Source organism: Protopterus annectens, chromosome 2.part1, assembly GCF_019279795.1.
Source record: "Protopterus annectens isolate FY-2018-M chromosome 2.part1, PAN1.0, whole genome shotgun sequence".
Classification (NCBI taxonomy): Eukaryota; Metazoa; Chordata; order Ceratodontiformes; family Protopteridae; genus Protopterus; species Protopterus annectens.
The window spans coordinates 35,729,935-35,755,152 of NC_056729.1; the positions used below are offsets into that span (position 1 = coordinate 35,729,935).

General features: G+C 40.2%; 1 protein-coding gene across 1 annotated transcript in view; it reads right to left on the minus strand.

Moving 5' to 3' along the window:
• Positions 1-6,628: 6,628 nt before the first annotated feature.
• RNF24 (ring finger protein 24) overlaps positions 6,629-25,218 on the minus strand; it is a 669,287-nt gene continuing 650,697 nt past the window's right edge. Inside the window, exon 6 of the mRNA XM_044062004.1 lies at positions 6,629-8,769. Coding sequence (XP_043917939.1) covers positions 8,631-8,769 — 139 coding nt within the window. The 3' untranslated portion in view covers positions 6,629-8,630. The remainder of the gene's footprint in view (positions 8,770-25,218) is intronic.

Sequence of the window (25,218 nt, forward strand, 5' to 3'; positions counted from 1 at the left end):
CACACTCAGTAACATATCCTCCTTAGGGGGAATATCTGGAACTTCAATATTGAACTGTCAGTAAAAAAGTCATCACAGTCAAACACAAACAATGTGCCACATCGCAGTAAACAACTAAGAAAAGTTGCATATGATTTTCAGACTGGATGTACACCTATCAGAACATTTCCTGCAGAAAGGACAACATTTTTGACAAACAAAATCAACATAATTCCCTTTAAAGATCAGGTGCTTCATAAAGCTTTTTGAATGCTAGCAATGATGCATTTTATATTACAGTTCAGCTTTTAGTTCATAACACTTGGGCACGTGTTTGCTCTATACCTATCCCTTCTGGTGGCATCCTTAATACTTCAAAGTTGGTGGGCAGAGTTTGGGAATGTTGGAGCACAGCTCCTGTGTATTTGATGACACAAGGAATTACAAGCAGTATGACAAAAACTACAGTCTCAAGCTGATTAATGGATTACTGCTACTCAAGTCCTGAACCCAAAATGCCTTGCATGCAACTCAGAACTTTAAACTAGTACAGTAATTGTGGGCCATTATTTTTTAGATCAGTCCTCCTCCTACTGATGAACTGATATTTGTCCTCTGTTAATACCTCCCACTTAACATTCTGGACTGTTCAAAATGGAACAAAGATCTGCCTACTTATTTTGCAAAATTGGGACTTAGTGTTGAACAGAACATTTGGATATCCTCTCCATGGCTGAGGTGACTAATAGTGAATTAAAACGTGCCACTTATTCTGACGAGTCTCATTGCATCAGATGATACAAACCCATCTCCTAGATCTTAAACATTACAATGGCTGACCAAGGCAGTGGTTTTGGACAAAAACACTGGAACTACATTTTTAGATACAGTTTCCTCTTGATCTAATCCAGAGACTGCAGAATAAAATTGGAGAGACAAAAAGGGTCAAGAAGAAATGCTCAAGGCTAGCTTGCCAGAAGAGCTTAGAATGGACTAATCTACACAAGGTTCTCTACAACTTTTTCTTCCAGTCACTGCTGGAGTAATGTTGCCTGTTTTATCACTACATAATTAGTGGACTGAACCCAAAAGCAAAAAAAAAAAAACACTTTGCTGGAGTCCAAGGGAGGCTTGAAATCCATGTAGGGTAAAGACTCAAAAAATGTAAAAAAAAAAAAAAAAATACAGCCCCCTGTAAGACATAATATTAAAAGGAGAGACGCCTTGTAGTGACAAATAAATGGCGTTAACCACCTACTACTATGGTGAATTCCTCAAAACTATATTAAATGAAGTCAGCCATGTACTGCTATGATGATCTCCTCAGACAACTTTACTACACCATTTCACTCGGTTCTGTTTCGCTAGGAATTCATCATTTTACATGAAAGACCTGCAACAATGCAACTAATGTCTGGATAGAGTCCATCCAACACACCCTGGAAAAGTATAGCATCATACCAGCATAACGGCCTCTATCTGTAGACTGGAAGCCCCATTTTGTAGAGTTTTAAATGTGTGAACAAAAGAATAGGTAGCACCCTAGGTAGACTCACAGACAACTGGTGACAGTGTGTGCTTTAACAGGACCCCCTGAAGCACCTTACAAACAGGATCATAACAGCAAGTAACTTCATGTGCCAGTCAAATGGAAACAGTTTCCCCACAGAAGCTCCCAACGTACCCAAGGCAAAACTGACAAAAAAGATTTAATTTCCTTAAATCTTTGGTTCTGGAGATATATGTCAAATGTCTTCTCCTGGGATCCATAAGGCAGAGGGAAACAGCAGTCAGACAGGTAGAAAATACCACCCTAACCTTAACTGCGCAGAGAAGGAAATGTATCAATGCCTGCAATCTGAAACTCACCTAACCAAATATGACAATTACCATAAAAAACAGGTTTGAAAATATCCTTCCCCCACTTCTTAGCACAAACTGCAGAGCACAGGAAAACAGAATAGCTTACTTGGGATGCCAAGGTGAAGAACCCCCTTAGACAATAGCTTCATTAATAAAAGTGAAATCAAGACAGTTTACAACGGGAGACGCACTGACAAGTTCTGTGAATTTAAAAGGCAAAAGGACAGGTTTACATTAACAAAATCGGAAATATATGGCAGGCAGATCCACAAAAGGGGAGATTTTCCTACTGGCTACAATGTGATTATATGTTCCACTTAAAATATTTCCTAGTGGTTCAGGCTCAGTGCCACACCTGAGGGGAACAAAACACTGCTGAGGAGACAAATGCCATCAGCTGTGCGATCAAAAGATGGCTCTGAAGAGATGGCAGAAGCACCATTTTATTGTTGCATTAGGAAGAACATCTGCAGGGACTAGCTCACACTTCCAGCAAAAGACACAAAAATTGTCTTAACCAGCAAGGTACTTCCAGACAAAGACACAAAAATTGTCTTGACCAGCAAGTTGCTACCAGAATTTTTTCTTCTCTTGTTTCTTAGCAAAAATCTATGAATTGCCGAAGGATTCTGCCCGAGACTCAGAAAAGTTGCACAATCAGAAAATACAAGATTGAGTACAGGTAAGCTCATTCATCAGGGACAACAGATCCACTACTCGTCCTTTGCTTCCTGTAATTGTAAACATTTTAATTCTTTCTACAGAAATTCATCATGGAAAGCATACACTATGCTCTTTTTCTTAGTCTAATAAAGAAGTTGGTTCACCTGATGTATTGTCAGTTGCATGGTTCACAATAGTTATGTTTGTGTACAGCACTTTGGAGGCTTTGCCTTTTACATTCTCACAGGGTTAGCACACAAGCGAAAACGACTTTCTGTGTTCAATAAAAGTTGTGTATTGTTAACATCTACAGCAGGTGCACGGAGGTCATACACCTAGTCCCTTATAAAGATCTGTTCTCCCATTTTGTGATTTTAGCCAGAGTTGACTGCAGACCTCTCAGATGTCTCTATTTTGGAGGAAAGAGATTTGCAGGCTTGATTTATCCCTGCACATGATGCACCTATTTTTAGGGGTATGCCCCCATTTTAAGACTTTATTCATCCCCTTCAGAGTCCTCTTATTACACATGATTTTTTTAAGCTGTCTAGACAGAAAACTACACAACATGACCAACATACTACTGGCATCAATAATTTAGAGAGGACACACTTCTTACATCTTACTTTTTTTAAAAGGGACATTTAATGTTTGGCAGAGTTTTGTAGTACAGTTCATTTAAGTCTACAGATTTTACAGTCTCCTCGATAATGGGCATAGATTTTCCATAATTTTTGTCACACAATAGTTTTTAAACATGTGCTTCTGTGTAGTATTGTAATATACCAACCTGGAAGTGCTATGTGCCATTTGTATTAGAATTTTATGCTATTCAGATGGCCAGATTTTTGGCTGGATACACTTTAAGGGCATTTTTTTCCTATTTTCAGTGTCTGCAAGTTGACATATGGTTGAATGACATGTTAAATGGTTTGTAAATGTTACTCAAGCTACTTAGATTTTATCCATTACTGGAGTACCTCTTGACTTATTTGACTTATTTCCATCTGTTTGGAGACATTACAAGATGGACATTTCCTCACCACAATAAGTTATTTGCTGATGTAGGAGATTTCCACAAAATTTATTTTGAGAGGCAAGTGTTGACTGAAAACTTCCTTCATTTTCACAGTCCAGGTCTTGGTATTTAAACACTTAAAAACAAATATCAAGCTAATAATGTAATGTTACAGAATTTAAGTTGTTTTACATCATTTTAGAGGGTCTCATACATAATACTTAGAAGAAAGAAAATGCTTTTCTTCTAGGAATTATAAGACACTTCTTTCATACTTTTTGCATGACATGGGAGTCCAAATCACAACTGCCTGTAGTCTCAAGTTGTTTAGATTTATGACACCTACAAAAATGAAATGGGTTTTCCGTATAGATACTGCTCTGGAAGAGGGCTACATCATATGAAAGTCAGAAACAGCTGGTAAGTAACCTTCTTGATGCTGTTCTTTAATCTTGCCTTTCTCCTCTGGCACTATACAAACAACCTTATGTTCCCAGTCAGTGGAAATCAGTCAAGCAGATGTAGAAAAAAAAAAAAAAACTCTGAAGGAAAATTCCAGAATCCATAGATGGCAAGCCTTTCTTTTTTATGTAACCCATCCTCTTCTGAACCAGTTTAACTTTCTCAGATTTCTCTGGCTGAATTTGATTATTCTAAAGATGTTTTCAACAGGGATAAAGTATTTTCTGTGAGAAAATATCAATGTCTGCCTTTCTTAAGACTTTAGTGGTCTGTCTGACTTTCTGTACTGCCTACAATCCTTGACACTGTATTCAGGCTCAAAATAACACACATCCCTAATCCTATTTATTCATAAAATCTAATATCTTGAATACTTAGAAGAATGACGTGCTTGAAAATAAAAATACCACTGAAGGGTAAAATAACTTATTATGTGGTAAAACTTTACTTTCAGGCAAGTGGAAGATGGATGCTTTAAGCTATAATTTGGGGAAAAACTATATAGCTTCCTAACTAGATAACTACCTGAGCTAATCCTCGAAAAACCAGTATTGCCCTAAAGGCAATGATAAAATCTTGCTAATTTTACTTAAGTCAGAAAAAAAAGGAATATACAAAAGGTGCAAGTCACCCAAAGTCCGTGGAGTACCTAGATCTATTTCAGAAAATATACTGTGCTGAAATAAAGCTTGCTGTGTAAAGGGACTACTTGAATAAGTTCATGCTGCTCTGGCTACTGTTTACTTCACAAGTAACTATGCAAAAAAGAACAAATAACTTTTAGATGAAAATTAAGAGGTGCTACTTCAATCTCATGTGCAAAGTACATTTCCAGTGGTTTACAACTGACTTCCCATCCCATCCCTTTTCCCCTACTCAGCTGATTGGAATACTTGCTTGTTTATTTACATAAAAAGCATTTTGTAGTATTTTGAGAATGCAGGTTACTGCACAAAGATATGTGGCCAACCAACTCTACTACTGTCACCTCTACACAAAACAAGTAAATAAGGTCTTTTGATCAGGACATGTTGGCCAAGTAGCTATCCTACTGTTCAGTAACATAGCTACGGTGGGGTGAAAAGGGGCAGCCACCCCAGGCACAAAGTACTAGGGGAATGCAATAACAACTGAGTCAGAATTGGAGAGTTTAGCGCTTCAAGTGTGCCATAAACTGAAAACTGATAAATTGTTGCAGCTGCTTTCTACAATGTAGCAAGCAGCTTGTTACAGTCAAAAATGAAATTAGTTCTCAAAAACCTTAAGCCCTTCAGTGCTACATGCCTGGCATACGTTTTTTTTTTATTTGCGCTTTTTACAATGCAAGTGATTTAGTGCTCTGTGTGGTATAAACTGCAGCAGCTTGTTACATTGCAGAAGAGTTTTAAGTTAAGGTTTAAAAGGAAATATATTTTCCTTCAAGAACTGAAATGCTTAATGCTCCATGTGGGGCATAAACTGTGAACAACTGTTTGCTACAAATGTAGTAAGCAGTTTGCTATAGTTAAAAAGGAAAACCTTAAGAAGTGAAATGTTTAGCGCTCCATGGTAAAGAACTTTTTTTTTTTGTTGGCCCTCAACTTTAAGAGTTGGGGGGGTCAGGTTCTACAACAGCTAGTTACACCTCTGTTACTGTTATGAAATTCATAAAATATTGTTGCACAGACCACAGCCTTATACAGAATAACTCAAAAAGTAAAAGGTTCAAAGTTCAAAAAGTAATTTGCTAAACACTAGCTTGGCGCTTTCATCCAAAAAATAACCAACTTCTTCAGAGTAAAAGATTCAGAAAAAACTGCTGAGCTGGTGTTCACTAAATGAACTATAAGCTGAGCCTTTTTTTTTCTTTTTTTTAAATATTATTGTTATACTGTAAACAACCAAGTATGGCCTTTTGATTAAGGCATGACAATACAACCTTACACTTAGTTAAAAAATACTGAAAGAAGCCTGCTAACTACTGAAATTTCAAAAAGTAAAAAGGCAGAAAGAGAAAAAAAAACAATTACAGCAACCATGTAATGTCTTAAAGCATCAAGGGTGAAAATTAAAGGGAAAATGATACAGTACTACTACACTGCTAGCATTTCAAGAAAAAAGTAAAAACAATGTGTAAATGCTCTTAATAAAGACAAAGTAATACAGAGATGGAGCAAAAGCCACCACAGATTTTTTTCTAGCATTTTTGTGTGACCTCTTATCTTTACTAACTAATTTTTAACTGCTCCTGACATATTTTTAAACAACTATTTTTGAGCTCAAGTAATTTGCTTACATGGATTGAGAAGATCCCGTAAAACCTTTAGTGGGACTGAAGATCCTGTAAAAACTTTTGTGGGACTGAAGATCCTGTAAAAATGTTAGTGGGAAAGTAAACCTCTTATGTAAGGGGTGAAAGCAACTTCTGCACCTTCTATTTAAAAGTAGAATACCGCAAAGAAAGTAACCTTAAAAGAATTTTAAACATTTGAGGCATTACTGATCAAATGACAATGTATCCAATATAGCAGCAGTAACACTACTGTCAAATGCTGACAGAACTGTGATCACTGCTTTTTAGAACTGTGATCACTGCTTTTTTCTCCACAGAAATCAATATAAACAAATTCAATTTCTATGTACATTTGACACACTGTTTTGAATAATGCTAAAGATATTTTTCAAAATTATTAAAATGATCACTATCTGCAGACCATATCTCTTTTTAGTCTACCTACTTATATCTTTCCTAAATGAATTAAATTTTACATCATTAGTGCTTTCAATTTTTATGGACACCAAGTTTACATTCTACATTTAATTACCTACATGATGTTTTCATACAACACTTAGATGATTCTTAAGTCTGAATATCTATCATTATCACACTTCAGCTACTTTGGTAAAAGACAACTTTCAATGGCCCATCATGCTCTACTTAAATAGGAGTAGGTAAATGTTAGAGTAACGTCCAAACTTGCACAGCTATTCTTATTGTATTAATATAATACTTCTGCTACAGCTATTTCTAAACACTACCTCCAAAAAACATCTCAACAGCCATGCTTTAAGTTTTTGTGTGTGTATAATCTGGAAACTAATTACACCCTTGGTGTCACTCTTTCGAGGTGGCAGGTTAAACAACAAGCAGTGAAAAAAAAGGAATTTAGATATGACCTAAGTGAAATGGCCCACTGTTGAAAAAACATTTAGTCAGTACAGAGTAAACAATTCAACAAGCAGGTACATACAGACTTCACACACACAGTAACCAAGGGTCAGGAATGAAACCCCAGGCCCTGGAGCTATCAGGTGGAAACTTCAATCACGGAGATACTGTGACACACCTCCATAACATAGGAGGGCCTTATTTTTCAGGTAACAAAAATAGTCAGTGATGGCCATCTGGTAAGACTACAACAAGCTAAAAACCTAACATTCGTAAACACTGTTTGCAAATACATTTATAGTTTGCATTAATTTTTCAATTAATGAATGGTAAAAAAAGGCAAGATAAACCACAGTGATTAAAGCGAATACCACTCAATATGTGGTCTGAATTCAGTATTCACTTACAAATGTGATTTATCTGATCACTACAAATCTAACAGGATAAGTGCTCTTACAATACTATATGAAAAGAAAACAAACATTTGTTTTACTCTTTAGCAGTGTGCTACCAGCACTAAACTATATAAATATGTAAATTTTACATTTCTCTTGTAAAAATGTCCACTTATAGCACATAAAAGGGTACACAGCGTACAACACAACACAGTTGTACTAGTTTAAAGACAAAGCATGCTTTCTAAAATTACATAACAGTTTGTCATCAAACACCGTCATGTTCATTTCTCTATGGCTCAAATGCTAGGCTTACAGTCATGACATGTTTTAACTTAGTGTTTATGATCTTTGGGAAAGGGCATTTAGAAAAGCAAATCACAAAACACATTAAACATTCAGTTAAAAAAAAATCAACCAAAGCAATACTGCAAGTTGCAGTTATGGATGATCTTTGAGTCTACACTGCCCAGTAATTTTTTCTGCCAAACTGATGTACCTTCTAGAACATAGTACAAACAGGATTCATTATTTACGCGGGGATGAAGTTACCTTCTGACCATATCCAGTACCAGAGCTCTGAGAGACTTGAGTAAGCTCCTTTTTAACAGCGTCAAAAGGAAAACTCCATTATAATCCATTTTCTGTTGGTGAGGATCTGAAATGTTAGGGCACAAAATGAATAATTATATGGACCAGACGTAAAATAGATAAACTTTTAGTCTTGAGTTGCTGGACAGACAACTTTTTTTTTTTTTTACCCTAGGTTCCCTTATTTGCCATTACTTAACATATCATGTTGCAATATGACAATTCTCAAAGTTCACAACTAATTTACCAGCATGTGCCTACCCAACTAATCAAATAAAGGAAAGAGTCTATAAAGTGCTCCTTGAACAAAGAAAAAGTGTGTTAAAATGTCCGGGTCTTGCTGGTGCTAACACTGCTTTGGTTGAAGTCCTTAAGTCTATCTCAAGTGCATTAAATGTTAACCATCAGTCAAGTAACAGCATTGCAGACAATGCACTGTCCGAATTTCTGCATAGATAAACCACTGTTGCTTTTCTCTTTTTGTTGAGGTAAGCTACTCCTTGAGTAAATGCTACACTATGTTTTCTGCTCCAGGTAGTGGCCCTTGTGAGATCCTATGGTCTTGATTGCTGTGTAGCTGTGCCAGCTGAAGAACAGGCATGTTGCACAGTGGGCAAACTTTCCGTACTTCTAACCACTTAATCAGGCACCTGTGAATAAAAGCAAATGAAGAAGATAATTAAAACAAAGGACATGATGGATAAAACCATACACAAGTCAATCACATTTTCTAAGTGTAACCGCTAGGTGCATGAAAGACAGTTGCAAGGTTTGCATAACAGCACTCTATACATTTGGAACTCACCTGAAAATCAAACATCTTCAAGAACCACAGCAGACTAGACATGGTATCCTGGAAACATACTTTTTGTGTGCTGCTCTCCAGCGTCACACTCCAATTCTACTAATGTTACTGTTGGGTACCCTGCGTGTGTGAGATGCCATTTGGGCAGTGACTGCTGCAAAAGCCACTTCAGAATAAGGCAGTATGGGTATGTGTCACATTTAAAACATCGGTTCTTTGACAGTAGCTTCTGAAATGGGCAATCTTTATGCAAAGCTTCTGAACTAGGGAACTGGGCTTAGCTTCATTTCAGAAGCAGTGTCTGAGCAAACGATGACAGATTCCCATCCTCTGACAACAAGAACACAGAAACAGTAACAAAGGCAAACCAAAAACACAAGAGACTAGCATACTTTTTGGACAAAACTGCACAACAGCGCCAGAAAGAAAAAACATTTATTTAGATCAAGGAACAATCCAGAATCTGTGTGCAGGCTGAAAGAATATTGAACACAAGTGCAGCATAAAAATATGGTAAGCTTGCCAAGTATCTGAATAAAATCAGTGTCATGGCCTCTAATGAAAAGGTCACTGTTGTTGCATAATAAGGCTGCACTGGAAAGTGCTGTTTGACCACAAATTATTTGTAAAAAATCAGCACTGCTTAACCACTGCAGAAATGTGAGTTTTGTACAGCAGCATCAATAGAATATTTCTCGATAGAGCCTTTATGACAGCACTATAATGCAACACACTGAAATAATTTTTGTACCCACTGCCATTTGATTAAAAACATGTACAAGAAAAAATTATATCTGAAGCATTGTACTTTCACTAAAGTAGTAATTAATTTTCTAGTATTTTCACAGTTTAACTTAAGATAGGGTAAGGTAATGAATATTCATTGTGAACTGGCCCCAAGACTTAGTAACACTGCACCCGTCAACTCAATCCAACTGTTAACTATAACAGGCAGAGAAACATTATTGAAGCAGGAAAGGGGTCCATACACAAAATACATTTTTCATTGTATCAACAAATTCATACGAGAACCCACCCTCTTTTATTGGTCCTAGGTTGAGAAAGTACAGTTGTGTACACTTACCATAAATGTAGATTTTCGAGTGTATTCATTGTTGCAGTCATTACATTCAGGTTATCTGCTTGCAGGTAGCCCTCAGTCAGCATGATTAACAAAGTCTTGGGGCCTGCGTCGGTTGCTGTCCCTTCTTCCATGAAGTCAGGTTGTCAGGGGTATAAAACATGCAGCAGACACCATTACATCAGTTTTTCTTGCCCCAGATGTCAGGTGCCCCCCTAATGGGAAGCAATTAAATATAAAAGTACAATGATATACCTCCAACAATAAAGCAAATACACCAAAAAGCTTTTAAGCATAGTAAAGGAAAGTAGAGGTATAACCAAAAGAAGTTAGGGGGCTGGAGGGAAGGTAACCAGGACTGCAACAGTGAATACACTCAAACATCTACATTTATGGTGGTAAGTGTACACAACTGTACTATGTTCTTCGTGTTTCACTGTTGCAGTCATTACATTTTGGTAGATTCCCAAAGCTATGGTTGGGAGGAGGAATTTAAATAGCATTAAGTCCAGCTATAAGGCCCTGCAAGACTGCAGTGGCAAAGCCAGCTCTGGATTTAGAGAAAACTGGCAAATGATAATGCTTGGTGAAAGTATGTACTGAACTCCAGGAAGCAGCTTCTAGGATGTCCCTGGTAGGGACGCCTCTGAGAAAGGCTGCAAAGGTAGCTGCAGCCCTGGTGGAGTGAGGTCTGATCCCCTGGGGGATAGGTTTTCCATGGTGCTTATAACAGAAATTAATGCAATGGCCTATCCATTTAGAAATGGTTTGCTTTGAAATAGCCTTCCCCACTGCCCCTGCAGCAAATGCCACCAGCAGTTGTTCAGATTTCCTTTGAGGTTTAGTCCTGTCCAAGTAGAATCTAAGTTCTCTGTGCACATCTAAGGAATGCAGTATCCATTCCCCTTTGTTCTGTGGATTGGGAAAGAAGGTTGGCAAATGAATGGACTGATTAAGAGCCACACTGGATACCACCTTGGGCATGAAGGATGGATTGGTTCTGAGGGACACCCTGTCCGCATGAAAGATGATGAAAGGCTCCACTGCCATAAGGGCCTGTAATTCAGATACCCTTCTAGCTGAAGTGATTGCTAAAAAGAAATCTGTTTTCCCAAGAAAGAAATTTTAAGTCCGCAGTAGCAGCTGGCTTGAAAGGAGGTAGAGTGAGTTTCTCCAAAACAAAGTTAAGGTCCCAGGCAGGGGTTGGAGCTCTCCTGGGTTTTCTCAAATTTTTGGCCCCTCTGAGGAACTGCTTGAGCAGTGGATGAGACAAGAGGGGAGGTTCTGTGTTATAATGAGCTGAATTGGCGGAGACGTGGATTTTAATGAAGGAAAAAGACAGGCCCTTGTGAAGCATCTCAGTTAAGTACTGTAAAATCTGAGGTAAATTGGGCCCTGCTGTGCTCATCCCTTGAGATTGGTTCCAGTCACACAATCGTTTCTATTTTTCATCATAAGATTTTCTAGTATTAGGCCTCCTTACCTCTAAAATGATATCCATCACAGGTTTACTGAGGGATGGTAAAGGAGAGATTAGGCAATTAGGCAGGTTGCAAGGTTCAGTGTTAGAAGCTGAGGGTGCAGAAACTGGTTCTCCTGCTGGGACAACATGAAAGGAGTTTGAGGCAGGTGCCATGGGGACAACTGTGACACACTACACAGGAGGGGGTACCAGTACTGGCATGGCCAGTCTGGAGCAATCAAAATCATCCTTGGTTTGTCCTGTTTGATTTTTAGTAATACTTTGGAGAGAAGAGGCAGAGGGGGAAAGGCATAGACTGATGGTTTTTTTCCAGCTGAAGGACAGAGCATCCACTTTCCAGGCTTGTTTGTGGGGAGTCCTTGTGCAAAATTTGTCCAAATGGTAGTTCTGGGGAGAGGCAAATAGGTCTATATCTGGGCTCCCTCATTTGCTTGTCAACATGTTGAAAATTCTTGTTTCCAGTTTCCACTCGTGTGGGTCCACGAGGTTTCTGCTTAGTCCGTCTGCCAGTGTATTTAATTTTCCTGGCAGGAAATGAGCTTGTAGGTGCACTTGGTAGCTCAAGGCTGTGTTCCACAATACCATGGCTAGTCTGCACATGGAGTAAGAATGTGTACCTCCATGCTTGTTTATGTACCACATAACAGTGGTGTTGTCTATCTTTACCATTAGTTGTCCTGGAAGAATGTGGTCCTTGAAGGCTGTCAAAGCATTCTGTACAGCTAACATTTCTTTTTGATTGATATGCAGGTACATTTGACTTGGGTTCCATTTGCCCTGAATGCACTTCCCTGCCAGGTGAGCCCCCCATGCGCAGTCTGATGAGTCTGTTGTTAGGGTTTGGGCGGCAGGGGGTGGTGTGAAAGGTAGTCCCCTTGTTTTGGTGGCAGGCCTCTGCCCACCAAAGGAACTCTAGGCGTAGGCAAGGTATGATAGGAATCATTGCTTCTAGATCCTGGGAATGTTGACACCATAGGCTTTTTAGATACCACTGTAGTTTCCTCATATGCAGTCTTGCATATGGAATTAGAAGAATGCAGGAGGCCATGAACCCCAAGGCTTACAGTATTTGTCTTGCAGACAGCAGGGTTTTTGTGGCCACTTGTTTGAAGTAGGTTGTCAAATGAATTTGTTTCTCTGGTGTGAGGTAAGCCATCTGGGAAGTTGTATTCAAGCTTGCTCCCAGAAATATAATTTGTTGACAGGGTACCAGGTGAGATTTATTTTTGTTTATGGTGTACCCCAGACAGTTTAGAACCCTTTGTACAAAGGCCAGATGATTCAAAAGTATGTCCTGGCTTTCTGCCTGAATTAGACAATCGTCCAGGTATGGGTATATTTCAATATTTCTTTGCCTGCAAAATGCAGTAATAGGAGCTAGACACTTTGTGAATACCCTGGGCGCAGTAGATAAGCCAAAGGGCAGTACAGAGAACTGACAGTGTGTGTAGCCTGCTTTGAAGCGAAGGTATCTTCTGCAAGATTCCATGATTGGGATTGTACAGGTATGCTTCTTTTAAATCTAGTGTTGCCAACCAGACATCTTTGCCTAGCATAGGAAGTAACTGGTGAAGAGTCAGCATCTTGAATTTTGGTATTTCCAAAAAGGTGTTTAAAATAGACAGGTCCAGGATAGGACACCATGAATTGCCTTTTTTGGGTACCAGGAAAAGTCTTGAGTAGAAACCTTGTCCTTCTTCCTCTTCTGGTACCAACTAAATAGCCCCCATGCTTGAGAGAGAGAAAGTACTTGTTTTTGGGCCTTTGACCACTGGTTTCGGGGTAGGTCTGGCCATCCGTTTGGTGTTGGCAACGTGTGGAAGTAAAATCTGTATCCCTGGGACACTACATTTAAAACCCATTTGTCCTGGGTAATGAGCTCCCAGTTCTTTGCATGAAGAGCAATCCCCCCCCCCCCCCCCCAAAGAGGCAGTCAATTGATAAGTGCTTGGAAATTTTAAAAGGAAGTCATTGAGACAGTTTACCATAGGGGGGAGTCTTATTACTCCCAGATTTGGAAGTGGAGGCCCCCCACTGCTTAGTCCTTTGTGTCCCCTGGGACTGAAACTTGGGGTTCCTGCTGTGTCTTGGGTTTGGCTTGAGAAGATCTGGAAGGGGCTGGAAAGGACCAATTTTTAGAGGGCCAGTGCCTACTAAATCTAGGAGGCTGAACTTGTAAGAAATCTTTAACAGTTTGCATAGATTTAGCTTTCTCTTCCATCTTTTTAAGAACTTCCTCAGCTTTGTTGCCAAACAGGCAGTCCTGATTTAAGGGAGCATCCAACAATTTAGCTTTAACAAGATCAGGTAAAGATTGCTCCTTAAGCCAAGCATGCCTTCTGAGCACAGACCCAGTAAAAGCAACCCTGCAAGAGGCCTCTAATGAATCAAAACCACATTGCAAAGTATGTTTTCCAACCTGTTCAGCAGAATGCATTAAATCCTGTAATTCTTTATTTTCCACACAATCAGGAATCAACATCATTTTTCTGTTTAAGCAATTCAACATGTTGCTGATACTTTAACATATGAAACTGGCAGTTTAAAGCCCTAATGGCCAAGGTTGCAGAAGTGCAAACCTTCTTACCCCATCTATTCAGCGCCCTGGAGTCTCTATCAGAAGGGGTAGGATTTTTAGCGGTAGAAGCCTTAATGCCCTTGGGCCCCTGAGAAATAGTCTCTGGATCTGCAACAAGATGTTTAAAAAGGAACTTGTGCGACTCATGGACCCTGTAGTATCTGTCAGGTTTTCTGGGAGCAGGAGGCAAGGAATCAGGGGCCAAAATAGATTCCGAATAGTGCGCTGATTAAATAAAGCACAAATCCGACAGCAAGGTACGTCATGGTCAGGGCCTAGGCAAGGAATACAGAACAAATGAAAATCTTTATGAGGTATTTGGTTTCCACAAGTAATGTAATTATTAACTTTTACTGACATCGGTAAGGAGCAAGAAAAAGTTTCCTCAACGGGGTACTTGGCTTTAGTTGAAGACTTTGGTTCCGAAACCCGAAAACGAAAATTTGGCCGACTGGCTCTTGCAAACTGCTTCTGCTTCGGGCACCGCACGGCAAGAAAGACTGATATAATGGTGTCGGCTGCATGTTTTATACCCCTGACGACCTGATGTCATGGAAGAAGGGACAGCGACCGACGCAAGACCCAAGACTTTGTTAATCAGGCGACTGAGGGCTACCTGCAAACAGATAACCCGAATGTAATGACTGCAACAGTGAAACACGAAGAACATCTTCTCCACCACTCACAGTTCAGCATTTTTTTTTCTGCGATATTCTGCATTTGGGGACATTCCAGCTCTTGCATCATTACACTCCATAGCACAATGTGCTGACTACGTAAATAAGCATATCCTCTGAGCCTACTTGTTTGTCTCAGGTTACTAGTATTTTCCTGCAAATTAAGAAATAACAGTAAAGATCTGACACTTACATTTACACTACAAAACAAGTAATATGAAAACATACACCTGACTGGCTTACAACGTCAACAGCTGAATATGATTAATGAGACATCCACTCAATGGAGAAAGGGTATTAGTCCGCTGACAAGTTAAGAATGTTATCTGCTGTATCCAAAAGTGAAAGCCCTCCTTGATGAGCCCTAATACTGGACTGAATCCTAAACAGTAACCAGCAGGGTGGAAACAGCACAAACACAAGCAAGTCTTTGAATGACTTTCCCAGTGTAGCCCGACTCCCCACTTCATAGCTAAAACAATAATATTTGCTGAAGATATCCACAGAAGACAAAGAGGCTGTGCACAGATGTTCAAATATAGAAATTCCTGAAACAAACAATGGAGGCAGCTAACTAAGTGTTTAAAATTCAGTGCAATGGTTGCAGCAAACTCAAGGCCTCAGGAGAGGCCACGTAAGAGTTTGACTCCATAAAGTTTCGGATTATAAACTTACTCACCAATATAGTTATCGAACATGGAGCAAGAGAGGAACTCTAACCTTTAATGCTAAAGGAATTCCACAACCTACCTCTGCTGCACACAAATCCATTATTCACATGTATTAACTTGAGAGCTTGTTGAACTTAAATTTTCTTGACCCATAACGCTGGTAGCTGTTGGAATAAATTCATGGTTTACCACATAAGGATATAAATGGTTTAACACCCTGAAATGAAACACACTACATTTCCTGGGATTAACTAATGCACTGTTAACAGAAGACCATTAATAAAGATAATCATTTACTTATTTGTCCGTTTACTGGGAAAGTTTGACTGGGTAATACCCATTTTCAACAGAGGCCCAGGAAGAAAAGCTTGATTTACTTACACTGCATTATACTAAGTACCAGTTAAACAATGGAGTAGTTCAATTCATTCATACACAAACAGTAGTTCAATTTATACATTCAAAATTTTACAGAGGTGGAAGTTACTAAAGAAAACGCCACATGCAACTTAGTGGACTGTACAGGCAAGCAGTTATATACAAAAACGGTTTTGTAATTTCAGTGAGAGGTTGAGAATATTCCGTTTAAGGACAGTATTTGGAGAGTACTGTACTATGAACACAAAGTCTTAACCTTGTGATGAGGATGTACAGGACCAGGGCTGATTAAGTTGCTGTTTAAGCAGTGGTTTAAAACTACTGAGTTTGTTGGAGTTTTATTTGTGTGGGGATACTATTCCAGAGTTCAGTAATGTATAGAAAGTAGTGTGTCTCCTGCAAATTATTTGACTTATTTGTGAGTAACACTTTGTTACTAGAGCGGAGGCCCTCTGCTGGACAGTAGGGCAGTGATAAGTTTTGCATTGAACGGCATTTTTCTGGATGATGAAAGAGTTTGTGTGCTGTAGTTTGTGAATATGTTGGGTAGCTGTGTAGTTCAAGCCAGTTTAATTGCTTTAAGCTATAACAACAGCTGGTCCTATAAGGAAGACAGTGGCAAATTTAGCTATTTTACTGTAGCAGGAGGCAAGTTTCTTTCTTAGGGTATTATTTAAGTTTGTAAGGACAGGAGAGGTGTATAAGAGTTGGCAAGAAGGTGGTGGTGGCTAGAGTTTTTCCTTGCAGTATCTGTATGTAATCAGTTGATCCTATAAAGGGAAACTAGTTTCTGTTTGGTAGATTTAATGGTGCGAGTATATGCTGGTCATATTTGAGAAAGGTCATCTATTATAAAGCCTAGAAGTTTACCATAAGTTAGTTTCAATGACAGTATTTGTTGACTTTAAGGTAAAAGATTGCTTTTGATTTTGGGAACTTTCTGAGGTAACAGTCATTAACTTAGTTTTCTTGGGGTTAAGTAGGAGGTCTGACTATTTGAGTCACGTTTCTACAGAGGAGAAAGATTTTTGGGTAATGTCTTGGAGCTTATTTACTTTTGAGGCTGCACATATTAATGTTGACTCATCCGCATACTGAACTAAACTAGCATGATGAGTGGAGGTGTGGAGGTCATTAATAAATATATTAAATAGGACAGGATCCAGGACAGAGCCCTGAAGGACACCTGTATAACTGGTTGAATGGATGAGTAGGTTTGCTGCCACTTAACAGCTTGCGGCCTTCCAGATATAACTAAGAAACCACAACAGAGAAATTTGTGAAAGTCCTACTGAGGAGAGTCGAATGAGCAATAGTTGGTGTGAGACAGTATCAAATGCCTCTGACCAAGTCTAAGAAAGTACAGTTGTGTACCTACCATAAATGTAGATGTTCAAGTGTATTCACTGTTGCAGTCATTATACTTGGGTTATCCTGCTGGCAGACTACCCGCAGTAGGCCAGAGTTCCAAAGTCTAGGTCCGGCGTCGGTTGCCAACGCCTCTTCCCTGACGTCAGTGCGCCACGGGTATAAAAGATGCAACAGACGCCATTTTCTTCAGTTTTTCTTGCCCCAGATGTCACGTGCCCCCAAATTGGTAGGCTGAAAATTATGCCAATAAGTATGCATCCACAAAAATAAACATTTCCTTCATCTAAAAGCAAATACACCACACAGACTGTATAGGATAGAGAAGTACAGATAAGTCCCAGCAAAGAAAGGGGGATGGTGGGTGGGTAACCTGGACTGCAACAGTGAATACACTCTAACATCTACATTTATGGAAGGTACACAACTGTACTATGTTCATCGTGTTTCATTGTTGCAGTCATTACACTTGGGTTGAATCCCAAAGCTGAGGTTGGGTGGCTGGGCCTAAATAGGATTAGGCGAGGCTACCAGGCCCTGCAGAACTGCAGTGGCAAAGCCTGCTCTGGATTTAGAGTAGACAGGTAAGTGGTAGTGCTTGGTGAAAGTGTGCACTGAACTCCAGGTTGCAGCTTCTAAAATGTCTTTGGTTGGTACTCCTGTGAGAAAGGCTGTTGAAGTGGCTGCTGCCCTGGTAGAATGTGGCCTAATGCCCTTAGGCACTTTTTTGCCATGTTGTGCATAAGAGAAGCGAATGCAGTGTCCTATCCATTTTGAAATTGTCTGCTTTGAGATAGGCTTTCCTTGTGATCTTGCAGCATAAGCTACAAACAGTTGCTCAGTTTTTCTGAAAGCTTTTGTTTTGTCCAAGTAGAATCATAGCTGTCTGTGTATGTCCAAAGTGTGCAGAAGTCTCTCCACTTTATTCTGGGGATTTGGGTAGAACGTTGGCAAATGAATGGTTTGGTTAAGAGCCACACTGGAAACCACCTTTGGCATAAATGTTGGGTTTGTCCTTAGAGAGACCCTGTCCTGATGGAAAACGATGAAAGGTTCCACTGCCATTAATGCCTGTAGCTCTGAGACTCTTCTTGCTGAAGTTATTGCTAGGAGCAGAGCAGTTTTCCATGACAAGAATTTTATATCAGCTGTGCTGGCTGGCTCAAAAGGAGGCAGTGTGAGCTTTTCTAAAACGAAATTGAGGTTCCAAGTAGGTATTGGTGCTCTCCTTGGGGGTCTTATGTTTTTTGCCCCTCTGAGGTACTGCTTTAGTAGTGGATGTGAAAAAAAGGAGGTTCCGTATTGTAATGAGCTGAAATGGCAGAGGCATGGATCTTAATAGATGAAAAGGATAGGCCTTTGTCCAGCATCTCAGTTAGGTATTGTAAAATCTGAGGTATATTTGGAACAAGTGGGTCAAGCCCTTGTGCCTGGTTCTAAGCACAGAATCTCTTCCATTTTTGTGCATAAGATTTCCTAGTGCTGGGCCTCCTGGCTTCTAAAATGACATCCATAACAGCTTTAGAGAGAGGTGTGGTCTGAGTGGCTATATTATCTGCCATGCAGCCAGATTTAAGGTTCTGATTTGACTGTGCAGAATCTGATTGTTTTGTTGAGTCAGAAGATGAGGAATATGAGGTAAAAGCCAGGCTGGGCCTTGAGACAAGCTCTTTAGGATTCGGTACCAGTGCTGGCGTGGCCAGTCTGGGGCAATCAGGATCATTTTTGGCCGCTCGTCTGACTTTTAGGAGCACCTTGGGAAGAAGAGGCAGTGTAGGGAAGGCAAACTGTCAGGGTTTTCCATCTGAATGATACAGCATCCACTTTCCATGCTTGTGAGTGATAAGTTCTTCTGCAGAATTTCTGCAGTTGGCAGTTGTGAGGGGAAGCAAAAAGATCTATGTCTGGGCGTCCCCATTTCCTTGTTATCATGCTGAAGACCCGATGATTTAGTTTCCATTCGTGAGGATCCATGCGATTTCTGCTTAGTTCGTCTGCCAGTGTATTTTTCGTTCCTGGCAGGAATTGTGCCTGCAGATGTACGTGACAGGTCAATGCTGTGTTCCACAAAGTCATGGCTTGCCTGCAGAGGGGGTAGGAATGCGTGCCCCCTTGCTTGTTTATGTACCACATAACTGTGGTATTGTCAGTCTTTAGTAATAACTGCCCTGGATGTAGTAGGTCCTTGAAAGCGGTCAGGGCATTCTGTAAAGCTAGCATCTCTTTTTGATTGCTGTGAAGATGCATTTGTTCCTTGGGCCACGTGCCCTGAATACATTTTCCTGCCATGTGTGCCCCCCAGGCATAATCCGATATATCCGTTGTTATTGCCTGCCTGGCTGTGGGTAAGGTGAAAGGCTGTCCCCTGTTGTGGTGACAAGCCTGGGACCATCATCAAAACTCCTGTTGTAGGCAGGGAATTAAAGTAATTATTGTTTCCAGGCTGTGGCAATGTTGAGTCCAAACACTTTTTAGATACCATTGTAGTTTCCTCATATGCAATCTTGCATATGGAATTAGTAGAATGCAGGATGCCATGAAGCCCAGGGCCTGCAGAATTTTTCTTGCAGGGAGCTGGGTCTTTGTTGCCATCATTTGAAAGTAATGAGTCAGTTGCCTTTGCTTGTCTGGCGTGAAATAAGCCATCTGGGTAGTTGTATTTAAGCTTGCACCCAGGAATATTATCTCTTGAGAGGGCACTAGTTTTGATTTCTTTTCATTTACTGTGTACCCTAGGCAAATCAGTAATCTTTTTACAAACGCCAGATGTTTTAGAAGAATGTCCTTGCTCTCTGCTTGAATAAGGCAGTCGTCCAAGTAGGGATATATTGGTATTCCTCTTTGTCTGCAAAATGCAATTACTGGTGCCAGGCATTTTGTGAAGAACCTGGGCGCAGTAGATAAGCCAAAGGGCAGTGCAAAGAATTGGTAATACATTGAGCCAGCTATGAATCTGAGGCATCTTCTGCAAGACTGTCTGATTGGGACATGCAGGTATGCCTCCTTGAGGTCCAAAGTAACTAGCCAAGCCTTCTTGCCCAGCATGGGTAGAAGTTGCTGCAGTGTTAACATTTTGAATTTTGGAACATCCAGGAAAGTATTTAGGATTGACAGGTCCAGTATTGGTCTCCAGGCTTTGTCCTTTCTGGGTACTAGGAAAAGACGAGTAAAATACTTGTCCCCGTTCTTGCTGTGGTACTCTTTGAATAGCTCCCATGTCCATGAGAGCAGCAATTTGTTTTTGTGCCTCTGCCCATTGGTTTTGTGGCAGGTCCGACATACCTTTTGATTTTGGAAGGGTGTGAAAGTGGAACCTGTAACCCTGAGAAACAATATTCAATACCCATTTGTCCTGGGTGATTATGTGCCAATTTTGTGAGAAAAGTGCTAGCTTTCCCCACTAGGGGTGCTTCCAAAAGGTAAGTGCTTGTCATTTGCAGAGGGAAGTCATTGGGACTGTTTCCTATAAGGTTGTGATTTGTCTTCTCCTCCCTTGGGGACTGAAGCACCCCATTGTTTAGGTCTGTAGGAGTCTTGGGGCTGAGATCTGCCCTCTTGGGCGTCTGTATCGGCCTCTTTGGGGCCTGTCTGACACCGGAAAGGACCGATTTTTTGAAGGCCAGTTTCTGCTAATCCTAGGTGGTTGAACCTGTAAGAAATCCTTTACAGTCTGCATTGATTTCGCTTTATCCTCCATTTTCTTTAACACCTCTTCTGCCTTAACACCAAACAAAGTATCATGCTGTAGTGGAGCATCCAATAATTTTACTTTAACATGTTCAGGTAAACTTTGTTCTTTCAACCAAGTATGCCTTCGAATGACAGAGCCTGTAACTGCGGCTCTACAAGAAGCCTCTAATGAATCAAAACCACATTGCATAGAATGTTTTGCCATTTGTTCAGCTGCATGCAATAATTCCTGCATTTCCTTATGGTCAGGATTCTCTGAATTTGTAAGCATTTTCTGTTTTAACAAAGACATGAGGTACTGTTGATATTTAAGCATGTGAAACTGGCAGTTTAAAGCCCTTACAGCTAAAGCAGCAGAAGTGTAAACTTTTTTCCCCCATCTATCCAGAGCTCTAGAATCCCTATCAGAGGGGACAGGGTTTTTAGCAGTGGAAGCCTTAACCCCTTTGGGACCCTGAGAAATTGTTTCTGGGTCAGCAGCAGGGTTTTTATAAAGAAATTTATGAGAGTCAGGGACCCTGTAGTACTTGACTGGTGCAGGGGGCAAAGAATCAGGAGACAGACTGGATTCAGAGAAAATATAATCAACAATATCAAGCACAGGAAGGATAGCCAGGGGCCTGTGCTGAGGCAATAAAAGAAAATCTCTGAGCCTTTTCTTGGATTCTGAATAATCCTGGCTCTCCCAATGGAAATGCTCCCTCATGGTGTGCAGGGTTTCCCCAAAAGAATAATCCTCAGGTGGGGAGGCTGAAGGTATAGATTCTTCTGCATCAGAGTCCTCATAAGGATGGAGAGAATATCCCTGATCTGAAGAGGAATCAGAGGAAATAGAAACCTGGTCAGAGGAATCATAGTCCGTGTCTTGCCTAGGCCTTTTATCAGGAGGGGGATGGTAATCCCTGATCAAGGTAATCAAGTCTTCGGCCATTTTAAGCATCTGTTTCTTTGGCATGGATGATTGTCCAGGAGAATGCTGTACTAGTTTCCTTGTTTTTAATGGTGTTTTTGACTTTGCCTTGGCTGTTGCAGTGGACTTAATAGTAAGCTGTGAAGGTCCGAAAACACCCTCAGAATCAGATGCCTGTTCAGCGGCTCCGGACCCATCTGAGGGAATAGTTTCCGCAGGCCCAATACCTTGAGTTTTCAGAGGCCTAGTTGTCTCCACGAGGGAGTCGGAGGCGGCCTGTGGCTCTTAGGTAGCGGGTGTCTAAGCGCCTCACTGAGAACCGGCGACTGGCCTAGAAGAGGCTTTGTCGTCGGTTTTGGACCTCGGATGCCTGTCCTTGTCTTTGCGTTTTTTATGAATTCCGGTCGTCGGTTGTTCCGATGGCATAATGTAGTTAAATCTTCGGCCAAAGTAGTGTAAAGCAAAATCAAACCGACGCTTAATAGTGTGTTTGTTGAATCTAGCACAAAACCGACAACTAGCAACTTCGTGGTCAGGGCCTAGGCAAGGAATACAATAAGAGTGAAAGTCCTTATGAGGCATTTGCTTCCCACAAGAAATACAATTGTTAACTTTTACTGACATCGGTCTGAAGCAAGAAAATGTTTCCTCAACAGGGTACTTAGCTTTATTGAAGACTTAGGTTCTGAAACTCAATTTCGAAAATCTCAGGAGTCAGCCAACCGGCACTTGCGAACTGCTTTTGCTTCGGGCACCGTGCGGCAAGAAAGACTGAAGAAAATGGCGTTGATTGTATCTTTTATACCCCTGGCACATTGACATCAATGAAGAGGCGACAGCAACCGACGCCGGACATAAACTTTGGAACTCTGGCCGACTGCGGGTAGCCTGCCAGCAGGATAACCCAAGTGTAATGACTGCAACAGTGAAACACGAACATCATGGTAGACACAAGCAGACCATTGTGTCTATGTTGGTTTATTACATTAGAAAAATGTAGTATAGTAGTAGTGGTGCTGTGCTGGGGCCCAAAGCCATGTTGCATTTGTGAGAGCAGGTTATTCGAGATCAGGTATTACATCAGCTGCATATGGATGCATTTCTCTAACATTTTGGACAGGGGGGAGAGAATCGCTACTGGTCTGTAGTTATTAAACTCTGTTGAAATGCTGCCTTTGTGCAGTGGTATGATGTAGGATTTTTTCCACAGTGATGGGAATATCTTTCTGCTATGGACCAATTAATTAGTATGGACACAGGGACGGCTATGATTTCTGTGGCCATTTTTATGTAGTCTGATGGCAGTTGGTCTACAGTTACAGAAGAAGTTTTTAGTTTAAGAAGCAACTTCATTATGAGTGAGGTAGGTACTTGACTAAGAACTGTGGGTGGTTTTGATGTGACAGGGGAAGGGAGGGGGGGGCAGATGTATTAGTGTCTAAAAAATAATATTGATTGTATAAAGTAGGAATTAAACTGTGCAGTGATAGGGTCTGTCATATCATCTGTTTTTGGAGAGGAAGTGGTAGCCTTGCCAGGGTGGAGTAGTTTAATTAGTGATGACCAAAAAGGTTTTGGGTTGTTTCCATGTTTGTCTTGTAGGTTGGTATAGTATGTTTGGTTATCCTGTGTGGCATGGAGTTTTTCAAGGTTTCCAACATGTCTAAATTGCTGGAAAGCTTTTTGAGTTCTATTTTTATACCAATTTTTCCAGGCTTTATCCCTTTTTATCATGATTTTTTTGGTCTCTTGTGAGCCATAGTGCGTGTTTGGACTTTACTCTTTTATTAAGTACTGGTGCTAGACTATTTAAGGTCTGTAAGAATATGCTATCAATGTTCTGCTGCAGTGTCTAGTGGCAAAGTACATTCCAGTTGTACTGTTTTAGTGTTTCATTGAAAATATCTGCTGAAACTGATTACATTTTGTATTTGATTATAGATAATATGTTTAGCTAGGTTATGGCGAGTTCTAATGGCATATATTGGTATATGGTCACTTATGCTATCGCAGAGGCAGACTACTTTTGTCAGTTTGTTTGGTTTGTAAGAATCCAGTGTAAAGTTGAGTGTCTGCGTGAACTTTTTTTTTTTTTTTTTTAAATTCTAGTTGGTGTGGTTATCAACTGTATGAAGTTGTGCAAGTTTATTTATTCAGTAGAGGTAGTGGCATTTATGAGCTGCCAGTCTATATTTAAGTCTCCAAGTATTATAGTTTTCATGGTTAATTTGTTGGGATATCCAATACAGGATGTTTTCAGCAGTATCAATGTTATTCCCTGGTGGTATATAACATACAATTTTCCTATTGTTGATTTTTAGGAGTGTTACTAGAAGTTGAGCATTGTTAAATGTGGGTATTTCCTGTGGAAGTAAGGTGATGGTTAGGGAATTTGTTACAGATGATTGCTGCACCCCTGCATGCTTGTTTTGTCTGTCATGCGTGAGTATATTGTACCCTAGAGGGGGAGCTCATTATCCTTTATTTCTTTAACCAGGTGTCAGTAGCTATGACTACATCAGGAGTGTGTGTGTCAAGGTAGGTATGTATAAGTCATGCACATGTACATAACACTGTAGCACACTATGATCAGTTATGTCTTTCACCATCACCCCAACTTTTGTCATCAGCATGTTTGCTGATCCACACATCACTAGAGGAAGGGATAGTAGACACAGATTTAGAAGAAAAAGGCTCCACCCACAGATCCCTGCAGATCACCAACATTTACAATTATTTTCTCAGAGTACTTACACTTCAGCTTAACTTCTGTCATGCAAGTTGCAACCCAGACTGTAATAGATCTGTCTTATCTTCAGTCTTTCCACAACCTTAAACATATCAAGTGGCACAGAATCAAATGCCTTACTTACATTTAAGTGGATAACGTCTAGAGGAAGCTCATATTCAAAATAGTCAACCATACTGGAGTAAAATTCTATAAGGTTACTTACCGTCAGATTTTCCAGGTACTGAATCCATACAGGAAATAACATATAGCTGTCCACTGGCAAAAGACAACAGGAATAGCAGTGCTCTTTCAAACACCCTCTTAAATATGTTCGTTAGACTTACTGGGTGATAATTAGACATGCATGGTACCATGACTGTTAACCTTTTGAACTGGCTTTTCTCCAAATTTCAGTTAATACAGCTACTGTAGATGGTGGCCAGAAAAACACAGATAAAGCAGTCTATAATTTTTGGAAGGATCCTAGACAAAATCATGACCAGCTGCAGCATTACATCTAACTGCTTTGATGCCTGCTTTAAATGCCTCTACCTAAATGTACTATTAATATCACCATTCCTACCTGTTGTATTACTCTTTGGATTAGAAATATTTAAAAATTGCTACTAGAATGACCTTGAACTCCAACATGTGCTAAGAGTTGTTAGTTGCCTGATGGAAAAAAAAAACAAAACACAAAGGATGCCAATTCACACAGTCTTGTCCT